General features: G+C 50.8%; 1 protein-coding gene across 1 annotated transcript; it reads left to right on the plus strand.

The window, feature by feature from the left end:
• The first annotated feature begins 49 nt into the window (after nt 1–49).
• On the plus strand, nt 50–12,340 carry ALG1 (ALG1 chitobiosyldiphosphodolichol beta-mannosyltransferase). The gene is made up of 13 exons (XM_044232535.1): nt 50–281; nt 1,169–1,246; nt 1,362–1,465; nt 3,718–3,866; nt 5,687–5,776; nt 6,108–6,218; nt 6,672–6,793; nt 6,961–6,999; nt 7,327–7,386; nt 8,158–8,268; nt 9,503–9,617; nt 10,521–10,596; nt 11,705–12,340. Exons 1-13 carry the CDS (start codon nt 74–76, stop codon nt 11,834–11,836), a joined length of 1,395 nt encoding a protein of 464 aa, XP_044088470.1. The 5' UTR covers nt 50–73; the 3' UTR covers nt 11,837–12,340.
• The last annotated feature ends 4 nt before the right edge of the window (nt 12,341–12,344 follow it).

Below are 12,344 nucleotides of genomic sequence, written 5' to 3' on the forward strand. Positions count from 1 at the left end.
GCTGTGTCTGAGGCTGCGCACTGCGTCGCTGGCGCGGGGAGGGCGGTCACGTGACTGCTGTCGGCCCGCCAAAATGGCGGCTTCCTGTGTGGCCCTGCTGGCGGTGGCCACGTCTCTGCTGCTACTGCTGCTGGTCTCGTGGAAGCGCTGGCATCAGGGGCGCGCGAAATGGCACGTGATCATTGTGGTGCTGGGGGACGTGGGTCGCAGTCCCCGCATGCAGTACCACGCGCTGTCGTTTGCCAAGAGCGGCTTCTCCGTGACACTTCTGGGCTTTTGCAGTGAGTGCCCGGGAGACTGGGAGGGAGGCTGCACTCTCAGCCTTTAACCAGCGGCTTTGACCTACTCAGGGGATTTGGGGCGGGGACACCCCTTCCTCTCTCCTACCTCGGGCAGCTCTCTGAAATTGGATGGCCTCAGTAGTGGCCCAGATGGCTAGGTTTCTGCCCAACCTTTGCTGGATGGGTATCTAGGAACAACCAGCGTTAACGGAGTGACTGCCATATGTCAGGACTGTGTTAAGTGAATTCATTGCATAGTCTCACATTACTTTCTAGTGAATGGAAAGACGGATTGGAACCCAGGTGTGTGTGACTCCAGGGTCAGTGACGATAACCATACTTCCTTGTGGCTACTTTGTCGGTCTGTGTCTCAGAGGACTTGTCTCCTCTCCATTCCACACCCTCAGTGCAGAGTCTGCAGGCAGGAGAGGTTTCATTTGTGCCGCATGTCCAGCTTTTACTCTCAGTATGCAGAAGCAGGATGACATCTTTAGGGGGAACCTCAGTCGTGTATCAGGGAAAAAGGGGAGTAGCACTGGTTGCCTCTGGCCCTGTTTTGAAGGTGTCATGAGAAAGTGGAGTGGAGTGGAACTTCCTAGGGGTCTGCCTGTTGTGGGGTAATTCCACCATCCAGGGAGCTCTAGATTGTCTGGAGTACCTACTGTGTGCCAGGCATTGTGTTAAGTAAATAAAAGTGGGTAAGATTCAGGCCCTCCCTCTGTGGGGAGAGTGTGGACAGGAAGTTCCTCAATGCTCTATTCTGGCTATGGGGAACAGAGAGAAAATTTCTTATTTTCCAAAACATTCTTCACTATTCAGCCTGAGCTGCTGGATCATCTGACTTTATATTGCCCTGTCCACCGCATTAAAGGGGACATTCTTTTCAGACTCCAGACCCTATGATGAGCTCTTGCAGAACAACAGAATTCAGATTGTGAGTTTGACAGAACTTCAGAAACTTCCAGGTAGGATGCAGTGAACTCCAGATCCCTCTGAATCTGTGTCTGTGTTGGGCGGGTGGGGGGTTCTACACATTGTCAAGAATTCCTTCGGGAGTAACAACTGTTTTTTGACTTGTAGTTGGGCCCTACATTTTCCAGTATGGAGTCAAAGTTATATTTCAGTCCGTGCACTTGCTGTGGAAGTTGATGTGCAGGGAGCCAGCAGCCTACATCTTTCTCCAGGTAAACATCAGCCTTGCATCATCCTATGAGAACCACTGTTAAGCTTCCTTTACTTCCCAGCCTTTTAAAATGTGCAAATTATGGAGCACCTGGTTGGCTTAGTCATTTGAGCATCTGCCTTCAGCTCAGGCCATGATCTCAGGGTCCTGGGATCAAGCCTCACATGGGGTTCCCTGCTCAGCAGGGAGCCTGCTTCTCCCTGTCCCTTTGTCACTTTCCCTGCTTGTATGTGCACTCTTTTTTTTTTTTTTTTGTAAGATTTTATTTATTTATTTGACAGAGATCACAAGCAGGCAGAGAGGCAGGCATAGAAAAAGGGGGAAGTAGGCTCTCCGCTGAGCAGAGAGCCTGATGTGGGACTCGATCCCAGGACCCTGAGGTCGTGACCTGAGCTGAAGGCAGAGGCTCAACCTAGTGAGCCACCCAGGCGCCTCTGTGCGTGTACTCTTTGTCTCTCTCTCTCTGTCATATAAATAAATAAATTTTTTTAAAAAATATTTTATCCATTTATTTGACAGAGATCACAAGTAGGCAGAGAGGCAGGCAGAGAGAGAGAGGAGGAAGCAGGCTCCCTGACAGGCAGAGAGCCCGATGTGGGGCTTGATCCCGGGACCCTGAGATCATGACCTGAGCTGAAAGCAGAGGCTTTTAACCCACTGAGCCACCCAGGCACCCCAATAAATAAAATTTTTGAAAAAAAAAAAAGGCAGATTGGTGAATAAATTGCATATTTGTGTGTGTATAGACTTATAAAAACATGAGTAGGAGCTTACGGTGTGTGTCCATTGTATTAATGGTACTCATTCATTCTGTTATTTTGTCATTATAGACAGAGTCTTAGACTGTACTTACTACATATCTATATGTCTGTATTAATTCATCCAGTTCCTCACAATTCTAATAAGTAGGGTCTTGTATGACCTATGTTTTAGAGATGAAGAAACTTAGGTCTAGAGAGGTTCTGTAAATAGCCCCGTCATCACACATCTAGAAAATACTGGAGTAAAGATTTGAACCAAGTAGTTGGTCTGGTTCTGGAATTAGGCTCTCAGACTCTTCCATTCACTGCTTTTTAACATGTAAAAACACCTTCTTTTAATTAGCTGCACTGGATTCCAATATATGATATGCTCTTAACATACTTATTTCATTTTAACAGACATTCAGATACTTCTAGATTTTTCACTTTTACAAATAGCACAGCAAAGAGCATGAGTGACCAAATGTTTTTTGCAGTTTCTTTGTGGGGTAAATTCCTGTGCTTAATCAGAGTTCATGCTATTTTTAAACTTTTTTTCCTTTTTTTTTTTTTTTAAAAGTAGACCTCATGCACAACATGGGGCTTGAACTCACAATCCTGAGATGAAGAGTCATATGCTCTGGGGTGCCTGGGTGGCTCAGTCAGTTAAGTGTCTGACTTTTGCTCAGGTCATGTTCTTGGGGTCCTGGGATTGAGCCCAGTTTTGGGCTCCCTGTTCAGTGGGGAGAGCAGAGCCCCTCTCCCTCTGCCCCTCCTTCCCACTTGCGCGCTCTCTCTCTGTCTCTCAGATAAATAATAAAGTCTTAAAAAAAAAAAAAAGAAGGGTCACTGCTCTATCAGCATAGCAGTTAGGCACTCCAGAGGTCACGCACTTTTAAAATGTTGTGGTGTGTTACTAGATAGTCCTAGAATAAGGTTGGGCCAGTTTTTCCCCCATCCAGTGGGGATGCCTCTTCTCCCATGTCCTCACCACCCCTCTCTATTGTTAGGTGTCTTAGAGGTTACATTTTTCTAGGTGAAAAATGCACCTCTTTGGCTATTTTTTATCTCCTTGATTTTTGGTGGCCTTGGGCTTTTCAGGATGGTCAATTTTATTTCCTTTATGAGTTTTTTAAAAAAAGATTATTTATTTATTTATTTATTTATTTGACAGAGAGATCACAAGTAGGTAGAGAGGCAGACAGAGAGAGAGGGGGAAGCAGGCTCCCCGCTGAGCAGAGAGCCCAACATGGGGCTCGATCCCAGGACCCCGAGATCATGACCCGAGCTGAAGGCAGAGAGGCTCAACCCACTGAGCCACCCAGGTGCCCCTCCTTTATGAGTTTTTACACCTTTTTTGGTGAGGAAGAGGGTCTTTCTTCTGCTTATTAATTACCAAGAGCTTTGTAAAGATCGTTGGCTCTTTGTCATGTATGTTTCCACTGTTTGCAGTCAGTTGATTGTTGACCGTGGTCTGGGTTTCCTTCTCTTCATTCAAATATCTCTTTCCCAGAACCCCCCAGGCTTACCTGCCATCGCTGTCTGCTGGTTTGTGGGCTGCCTCTGTGGGAGCAAGCTCGTCATCGACTGGCACAACTATGGCTACTCCATTATGGGGCTGGTGCATGGCCCCAGTCACTGCCTTGTCCTGCTGGCCAAGTGGTGAGTGTCTGGGAAGAGGGTACAGACACTTTCCCTGAACCGGGTAGGAAGAAGGGCCAGTGCAGAGACCTGGTGAAGCTGTTCCCCCAGGTGCTCTGTGGAGTATGAGCAAGGCTGGGGGATTAGGCTGACTCTGGTTACAAGTAACAGAGATGGGCCTAAGCCAAGGCAGACTTTTGTTGGTCCTGAAACTGCAAAATCCAGAGACATGGCTGACTTTGACTCAAAAAGTGTCATCAGGACCCGCTGTCATTTCTCCACACTCTGTCCTGGAGGTGTTTCTCTTGTGTTGGGGGCTCTCCTGGCACTCGTCCCCACCCTGACAGGCTCAGTAGAGAAAGGGAACCTCTCTGATTGTCAGGCTCTGAATCCCACTGGGGTGGGGGTGCTGCAGTACCCCGATGCCTCAGGTTTAGGGGAAGTGCTCTGCTGTCAGACCTGGGATCCCAGGTGCCCCCAGATTAGATCCCCAAATAAAAACTGGGGGTGCTGTTGGGGGATGGGGACACAGGCCCCAGTCGGCTGCAACCAGTGAGACAGCAAGAAAGAAGGGCCTGCGGGAGCAGATTGGATGCAGAGCAGGAAGAGTCGTGCTCTGAGCCCGAGTGGGCAGTATCTGACCCTCATGGGTCATTCACCAGGGGTCGTAATAGCTGTGGCAGCAGCAGCAGCAGCAAGTGATCGTGGAGTACTTGCTGCATGCCAGGCCCTTTATCCCATTCAGTCTTCGCTGCCCCTGGTGAGGATGTCCTCTGGTCACTCTCCTTTTACAAGCCAGGAAACCAAGGTCCAGCACCACTTTGCTGCTTGCCACACATGTAGTAAGTGTGAGGACCACAGTTCAGTCCCAAGCTGTCCAGCTCTCTTGCCTTCTCTGCATCCTGAGTGAGGAATGGGCTGTGGTACACCAGTGGCATTCAGCAACCTTGAGTGCTTCCTCCCCTTTCACTTTCACTTCTGCCATGGGATCAGGACTCAGGTCTCCAGTGGGGGCTAATCTGCTGCTAACACCTCTCTTAGATTTTTAAAACCATCCCTTGGTAACCCACAAGCTCAGTCCCACAGCCTCTGCAGCAAGAGTACAGTGTGGGTAAGATTTAATAATGAAGACTTTATTACATTTCTTCCTTTGGTGGCAGGAGAGCCTGGATTTTCCCTTCTGTAGAGATAAGGTTCGTTCGTTCGTTCTTTTTCTTTTTTTTTTTTAAATATTTTATTTATTTGACACAGAGAGAGATAGCAGGAGAGGGAACACAAGCAGGGGGAGTGGGAGAGGGAGAAGTGGGCTTCCTGCTGAGCAGAGAGCCCGACATGGGGCTCGATCCCTGGACCCTGGGATCATGACCTGTGCCGAAGGCAGATGCTTAACTACTAAGCCGCCCAGGCACCCTGAGATAATGTTTCTAACTGTATTTAAGCTGAAAAGCGATATGACTTAAAGGTGTAAAAGAAATAGTACAGGGGTGCCTTGGTGACTCAGTGGGTTAAAGCCTCTGCCTTCGGCTCAGGTCACGATCTCAGGGTCCAGGGATCGAGCCCCACATTGGGCTCTCTGCTCAGTAGGGAGCCTGCTGCCTCCTCTCTCTCTCTCTGCCTCTCTGCCTACTTGTGATCTCTGTCTGTCAAATAAATAAATAAAATCTTAAAAACAACAAAAAAAGAAATAGTACAGACAGAACTCAGCGCAGACTCTGGGGAGGCACCTCACCAGCAACTCGATTTGGGAAACCCCCAGCCCTGTGCTCTGTGTACCAGAAGGTATCAAGTCAGGTGGGGCAGTAGTGGTGGGTCCCTGGCTGAATGGTGATACGTCCTTTCAGGTACGAGAAACTCTGCGGGCGCCTGTCCCACCTGAACCTGTGTGTGACCAACTCGATGCGGGAAGATCTGGCAGAGAACTGGGGCATCAAGTAGGGGCCTGGGGAGGCGAGGGGCCCCAAGCATGGTTGGTCCCAGCTGCAGTGCCTGCTGTGTCATGTTGGCGAGGCAGCCACAAATGCCCAGGGGTCTGGGGAGGTGATTACTGGTTTTGGGAAGCCGAGCGGGGGAGGAGACCAGACTGTCCATGTGGTTTTGGTCTTAGAACATGTCTCTGAGCTTCCCAAGTAATTCTGAAGCTTCTTAGTTCCTTGTCCGAGACTTGGATCCTCTGAATGCCCTTATTTTTTGGATCCCCCTGAATCTTGTATGCCTTAGCCCTTTCTCTGGCTCTCTCTAGAGCCACCAGTGATCTCATTGCAGAGCTGTGACCGTCTATGACAAGCCAGCCTCTTTTTTTAAAAAGACACCCTTGGACCTGCAACACCAGCTGTTTATGAAGCTGGGCTGCACCTACTCTGCATTTAAGGCCCGGTAGGTGTCCCATCTTCAGTCTTTACCTGTCTTCTCTTGTGCTTCCTGCTGTCCCACCTGTCCCTCACCTCCTCACAGCTGTCCCGGTTGCTCCCCTGACCCTGGCTCCTCACTGCTGCTCTGGCCTCTCTTGTCTCTGGCTGCAGACCTGGAAGTCAATCCCCTAGTCCAGGGGTTGGCAGACTGTGATCATAGGCCTGCCGCCTCTTTTGGTAAATAAAGTTTTATGGCTCTACAGTACACTCACCGAGTAATGCACTGTGCATGGCTGCTTTTGTTCAGCAACAGTAGAGCTGAGTTTTGCAACAGAGACTGGAGGGCGGGGCTGACACGGCCGCATCCTGACTGTTGGGAGTCTGCGGGCCTCACTCCTCACTCTGGCAGGCGATCGCCGTCCTGGGGCCTGAAGCCTTGCTCTGTGACATCTCATGGGCTCTGTTTCTGTTCCTTCAGTTCTGAACACCTGGACCCAGCAACAGAGAGGTCGGCCTTCACAGAGCGGGACGCTCAGAGTGGGGTGGTGACGTATCTTCGTGGGCGGCCGGCCCTGTTGATCAGCAGCACCAGCTGGACAGGTCTAGGACCCCTCCGGGCACTTGGGACTTGTTTGAGTGCCTGGCTGAGCCTGCGCCCCATGTGTATTTGAGGACACTGGGGACCCGATGAGAAGGGGGGTGGCCTTGAGCTGGGATGGGAAGCATCTAGAAATTAGCCAGTGACACTTTGGTCTCTTTTCTTATAGAGGATGAAGACTTCTCCATCTTGCTGGCGGCTTTAGAAAGTAGGTGTGTGGCTGTGAGCAGGAGCTTGTCAGGGGCTGTTGAGCCGTGAGGTGCTCACCTGGCCTTGCATGGTGTCTCCTGCAGCATGTTCCTGCCCCCAGGGCCACTGAATGGGTCAGCCTAAGGACATGGGTGGTGGAGGTGGTGACTCTTTGAGTCCCCATTTGGGTCACTGACTAACCAGGCCCTAGATCTGAAATGCCACCTCTGGGAGAGTGATCTTGTGGTTGGGAGAGGCTCCCTCCCCCGCAACCGTCCCGTCCCCCAGCCTGCACTCACCTGATTAGATAGTAATCCTGGTTATCATTTTATTTTTTTAAACATAGAGTTTGAACAGCTGATCCTAGATGGAGAGAGCCTTCCTTCTCTGGTCTGTGTGATAACAGGTATTGCCAGGGACTGTCCGTGTTCCTGTATGAAATGGGGCGGTTGTGGGGAGGGCCTGCAGAAGGCATCTGCCTTTATTAGGTGCCTTCCTCACACCAGGCATGTGGTGTTAGTTGTCTTGTCAGTCCTGACCACAGCTCTCTGATGTAAGGTTTTCTATACTAGCTTGATAGAGGAGGAAACTGAGGCTCAGAGGGGCCTGACAGCAGGATTGTGGCTTCTGGTTGAATCTTGGATAGCATAGCCTCATAGATAATGAGTTTTACTTGTTTGCAGGCATTTTTTTTTTTTTAAATGAAAGAGTCTACTTTAAAGAGCTCAACATAAAATTACTTCCTGAGTAGGCCAGCGGGGAGAGAGAGAAGCAGAGAGCTGTGGTTGGAGCAGAGTCCTGGCAAGCTCCCCCATCTTGTACTCCCCTCCTCCTGGCCAGAGTTCCCAGGGGCAGCTAGGAACCCACTGTATACCCTGTGCCACCTGGGGCATCAGGGAAGACATAGACCAGTCTGGGTGAGACTAGGTCTCACTCTGGTGCCTGGCCACCTTCCCAGCCTGAGGCCCTCTTAATGCAGGTTGCTCGGGGGGAAGGACCATGGCTTCAGTGGTCCGGGTGCATTCCCCTTGGTGGTCTGGAAGGGGCCAAATGGGAACCTGATCACATCTTCAGAGTGTGGGCCTTCCGCTCACACCTCTGCAGGGTTCTGAGGCTTGAGGCCGTGGAATGGGGCCAGAGATGGGTCCAGTGCAGTGACTGAGATCTTCTTTGCAAGGCAAAGGGCCTCTGAAGGAGTATTACGGCAGCCTCATCAGCCAGAAGCGTTTCCAGCACATCCAAGTCTGTACGCCGTGGCTGGAGGCTGAGGACTATCCCCTGCTTCTAGGTAAGGGCATCCAGCCGGCAGCCTACAGGGAGAGAGCTGGGGCTTAAAAGGGAATATTCTAGGACACGGCAGGGACAGAGTTTTTCTGGAAAGGGTCAGATAGTGAATGTCTCATTTGCTTCTATTGCATAGTCTTTGTTTTGTAATCTTTTAAAAACTAAAAGCCATTCTTAGCTCCAGGGCCATAGACACACAGGCCTCAGGCTGGATTGGGCCCTGCTTAGGGGCTGCGTGGGGCTGGGAGATGCCACCTGCCAGGAACCTGTCAGAGGAGCTCTTGGCTATCCTCCAGGAGACCAGGCTGCTTCCTGATGCGCCGGCTTCTCCTACCTGCGGGGCCCTAGACCTGTTTATCAGGGTTCTGTCTTCTCAACCTCCAAGCCCTCCATTCAGTCCTGCTCTTCCATCTGGGCAGAAGGGCTGGGCCTGGCCTTGGGTTGGGGTTCCCCATTCCCCAAGTCTGGGAGGGTAGTGGCTTGGGAGATGCAGAAATAATGTGTTAAGCCCCATTGACTCCCCTAGGTCCCTCCGTCCTCCTTCATCTTCCTTTCTCCGGGAGAGGGTGCTGGCCTTGTGCTGACATGTCTCGAAAGGCCTCATCTTCCGGCAGTGTCAAGTGGAAAGCCTTTGGTTGGCAGGAGTTCCCAGGCAGTATTTAGTGATGCGAAGTTGTTTATTTGGCTTTATTTCCACAGTGACAGCTGGTTTTCTGTTGGATGTGTTATGGGTTTTTTTTTTTTTCCCAATAGTGTGGTAAAACATACAGTAAAAATTTGCTGTTTTAACGATTTTTCCATTTTTAAGTATATGTACAACTCAGTAGCATTATTTACATACAAAGTGTTATACAATCATCACCCATCTATTTCCAAAACATTTTCATCACCCCAAGCAGAAATTCTGAACCCCTTTAACAATAACTACTACTGATTCTTTCAAAATACATGTGGTTAAGTGGACAAAGGGAGTCTGTTTGACTGAAACTACCCGTGATGGGCAGGTCATTTTCAAACAGGGCCGAGTGGCCGGGAATGGCTGTTGGGGAGCAGCGCTGTGTGTCTGTCCTTCTCCAGGCTGCTTGGCCAACTCAGCCAGTTGTATGTGGGGCTGGGGACATTGTTACCCTGATTTCCATTCCCTATGCTGAGGTGACGATCCACAGTCCTTTCAGGATTTGTGTTCTAGGGGTGCATAGGCCTGTGCTCTGACTGCCCCCCTCGCCCCAACCCTGCAGGCTCGGCAGACCTGGGTGTGTGCCTGCACAAGTCCTCCAGCGGCCTGGACCTGCCCATGAAGGTGGTGGACATGTTCGGGTGCTGTCTGCCTGTGTGTGCTGTGAACTTCCAGTGGTAGGAGCAGAAACCGAATGTTCACGGAGTTAGGTTCTCAGATCAGCTGCGGTGGTGGGAGGGTCGGGGGAGGGGGGTTTGACAGTAAGGTCGGAATTGCTCAAGGAATTCTCCTGGAAAATCATGCAGCATTGCCAGGTGGTCCTTGGGAGTAGGGCCCGTGGGCTTTCTGTGGGTGGGCTGTACCCTGTTGAAGGAGTGGACATCCACTTAGAGCTGATGTTGAATAAAAAATATGAGTCTTAAATATTCCACTTAGGGAGCCTGTGCTCATGGATAGAGTGGTGGATGGAATTGCCCGCACAGCTGACATGGTTTTATTTCTGTGTCCCTTTTGTCTGGGCTCATAAGAGTTGAATTGGAATCAGTTAAATGAGTGTGATTCTGTCTCCACTGTTCCTGGCAAAGATGGGTGTTTGGAGAGGGCGGTGTTAGGAGAGGTTCTAGAAATAATAGCCCCACCACTGGCTCAGGAGCCAGCCTCTGAATGGAAAATACAAGATGTTCGACCCTGAGCTCTGGCACATTGGGATTAACTCCTTGTTGACCCAGAAAAGTCATCCTTAATGTGCCAGGTCTCCCTCTAGTGCGGTTGCCTTTTACCTTGTTTCTCTGCTGTGCAATTAAGAAAAAAAAAATGGAGAGCTCATTGAGCACGTTCTCAGAGAAAAGAGCCTGTAGCAGAAAAGGTCAAAGTATGTGCTCACTGTACCTCCTTCTTGGAATCAGTTTGGATTTTTAATGTGTATATGTCCCTCGAGGCCTTTTTTTTTCTATTCAGATGCCAAATCTAAGAACAGACTCGCTGCAAGCAGACTGACCGTGGGAGGGGTGGGGGAGGAGTCCGGGTGGGCACCGTGGGGATTTTCCAGGCAGCTCTCAGGTCTGTGATTCTCTCTGCAGCTTACACGAGCTTGTGAAACATGAGGAAAATGGCCTGGTCTTCGAGGACTCTGAGGAGCTGGCAGCCCAGCTGCAGGTAGCCATGTCTGCCCCCACGCCAGGCTGAGCTCTGCCCTGATTCTTTGCTCCTGTGTCTGGGCCGGCCTGTGCTGGGTCTGGGTGACAGCTGAGGCAGGGAGCAGTGGTCTCAGAGGCTGGGCCTCCATGCGCTCTGTGTGGGTGCGGCCCTGACTGCCCTCTGGGTTTGTGGAGCTTATACCACTTGGTGATGCTGGAGCTGGTGGACCGTGTGCTCTATCTAGGGAGTGAGCGACTAGGGAGTGAGTGAAGGGAGCTTCATGAAGCAGTTTTGCAGGGGTGGGGGTGGGGGTGGGAGTCTTCAAAGGGTGCTCACACTTATTACAAAAGATGGGTTCATCATTCTGGCAGTTGAGACCAGGGACAGCAAACTTTCTGGAAAGGCCCAGATAGAAAATGTTTTTGCTTTGCCATAGTCTCAGAAGTCCTCAGCTCTGCCGTAACATGAAAGCAACCACAGTCTGTGAGTGGGGGCTCATAGGGATGGGGCTATGTTCCAGTAAAACTACTTGCAGAGACAGGTGGGGGTCGAAGTTGGACCCTGGGCTTATTTTGCAAACACCTGATGTAGTTTAGCAACATGTAGTTTAGCTGGAAAGAACACAGATGCCGAGTTCTAGCACGTGGGCTGGACAGTGGTGGGCAGAGGCTGAGGGTGGGTGCTGTGGGTGGACAGAACAGCAGTGGCCAAGGGCTGCCACAGGGCATGGTGTGTGGATGGCGTGGATGGAAAACGCTGCAGTCTGGGCCGCACTGTCAAGGAGGAGCAGAGTAGGGGATGGAGCATGGCCGGGACTTGAGGGGTCTCCTATGCCCCGTGAGTAAGGCGCTTGCTGGGTCTGGGATATCGGGGTCAGAGCTGTGTCAAGCTTAGCCAATGTTGCTGTGAAAGCTGGGCCAGAGCGGGAGCTCTGGAGGCTCCGGGACACTGGTAGTGGTTCGTGAAGTGCAGTGACACAGGGTTTCGGTAGGATCACTGGTCTGGGAGCCTGTGTTTGGAGGGGGACAGGAGTCAAGGCTGCTGGGAAGGAGGGACAGCTCTAGGGTGGGATCTGGGACAGGGGTGGGAAGCAGTGATGAGTAAGTTCTGGTCGTTATTCTTCTAGATGCTTTTCTCAAAGTTTCCTGATCCTGCTGGCAAACTAAACCAGTTCCGGAAGAACCTCCGGGAGTCAGAGCAGCTTCGTTGGGATGAGAGCTGGAAGCAGACGGTGCTGCCTTTGCTTATGGACCGGTGACTGCTTTAGCAGAAGACAGTGCTCCTGAGTGTGGCCCAGATCCTCTTAGCCCTGGGCAAATGCTTTAGAACAGCGCCTCCCTGTGGACAGCAGCTGGAAGGACGGCTGCGGGGTGAAATTTTTTAATGACTTGGAGTTTGTGGACCAGGAAGCTGGTTCAGCCTGGTTTCCTCCCTGGAGGCTCTGAATCTGAGAGACTCATGACCCGAGTGTTTCTTTCTCCCCACTGTATTACTTTACTGTTATTTGCGTGTGGTATCTTCAACATCTCTTTGACCTGTTTTTGTCTTACGTGTCTGCCTCTCCCAGCATCTGTCCCATTGTGTCCCTAGTATTTCATTCCTGCTGTAAGGACAGGTACCACTGGCTCTGTAACGTCTACAATGGGTTTGAAGCAGCTTGGCTTCGTGAGGGACATGGGTGCAGGCTTGGGGGTGGGATGGGGAGACATACTTGATACGTGTTTTTATTTGCATAAATGAAATGCTTATTTCTGAGCAAAAATTTT

This window comes from Neovison vison, chromosome 14 (genome assembly GCF_020171115.1).
Source record: "Neovison vison isolate M4711 chromosome 14, ASM_NN_V1, whole genome shotgun sequence".
Taxonomy (NCBI): Eukaryota; Metazoa; Chordata; class Mammalia; order Carnivora; family Mustelidae; genus Neogale; species Neogale vison.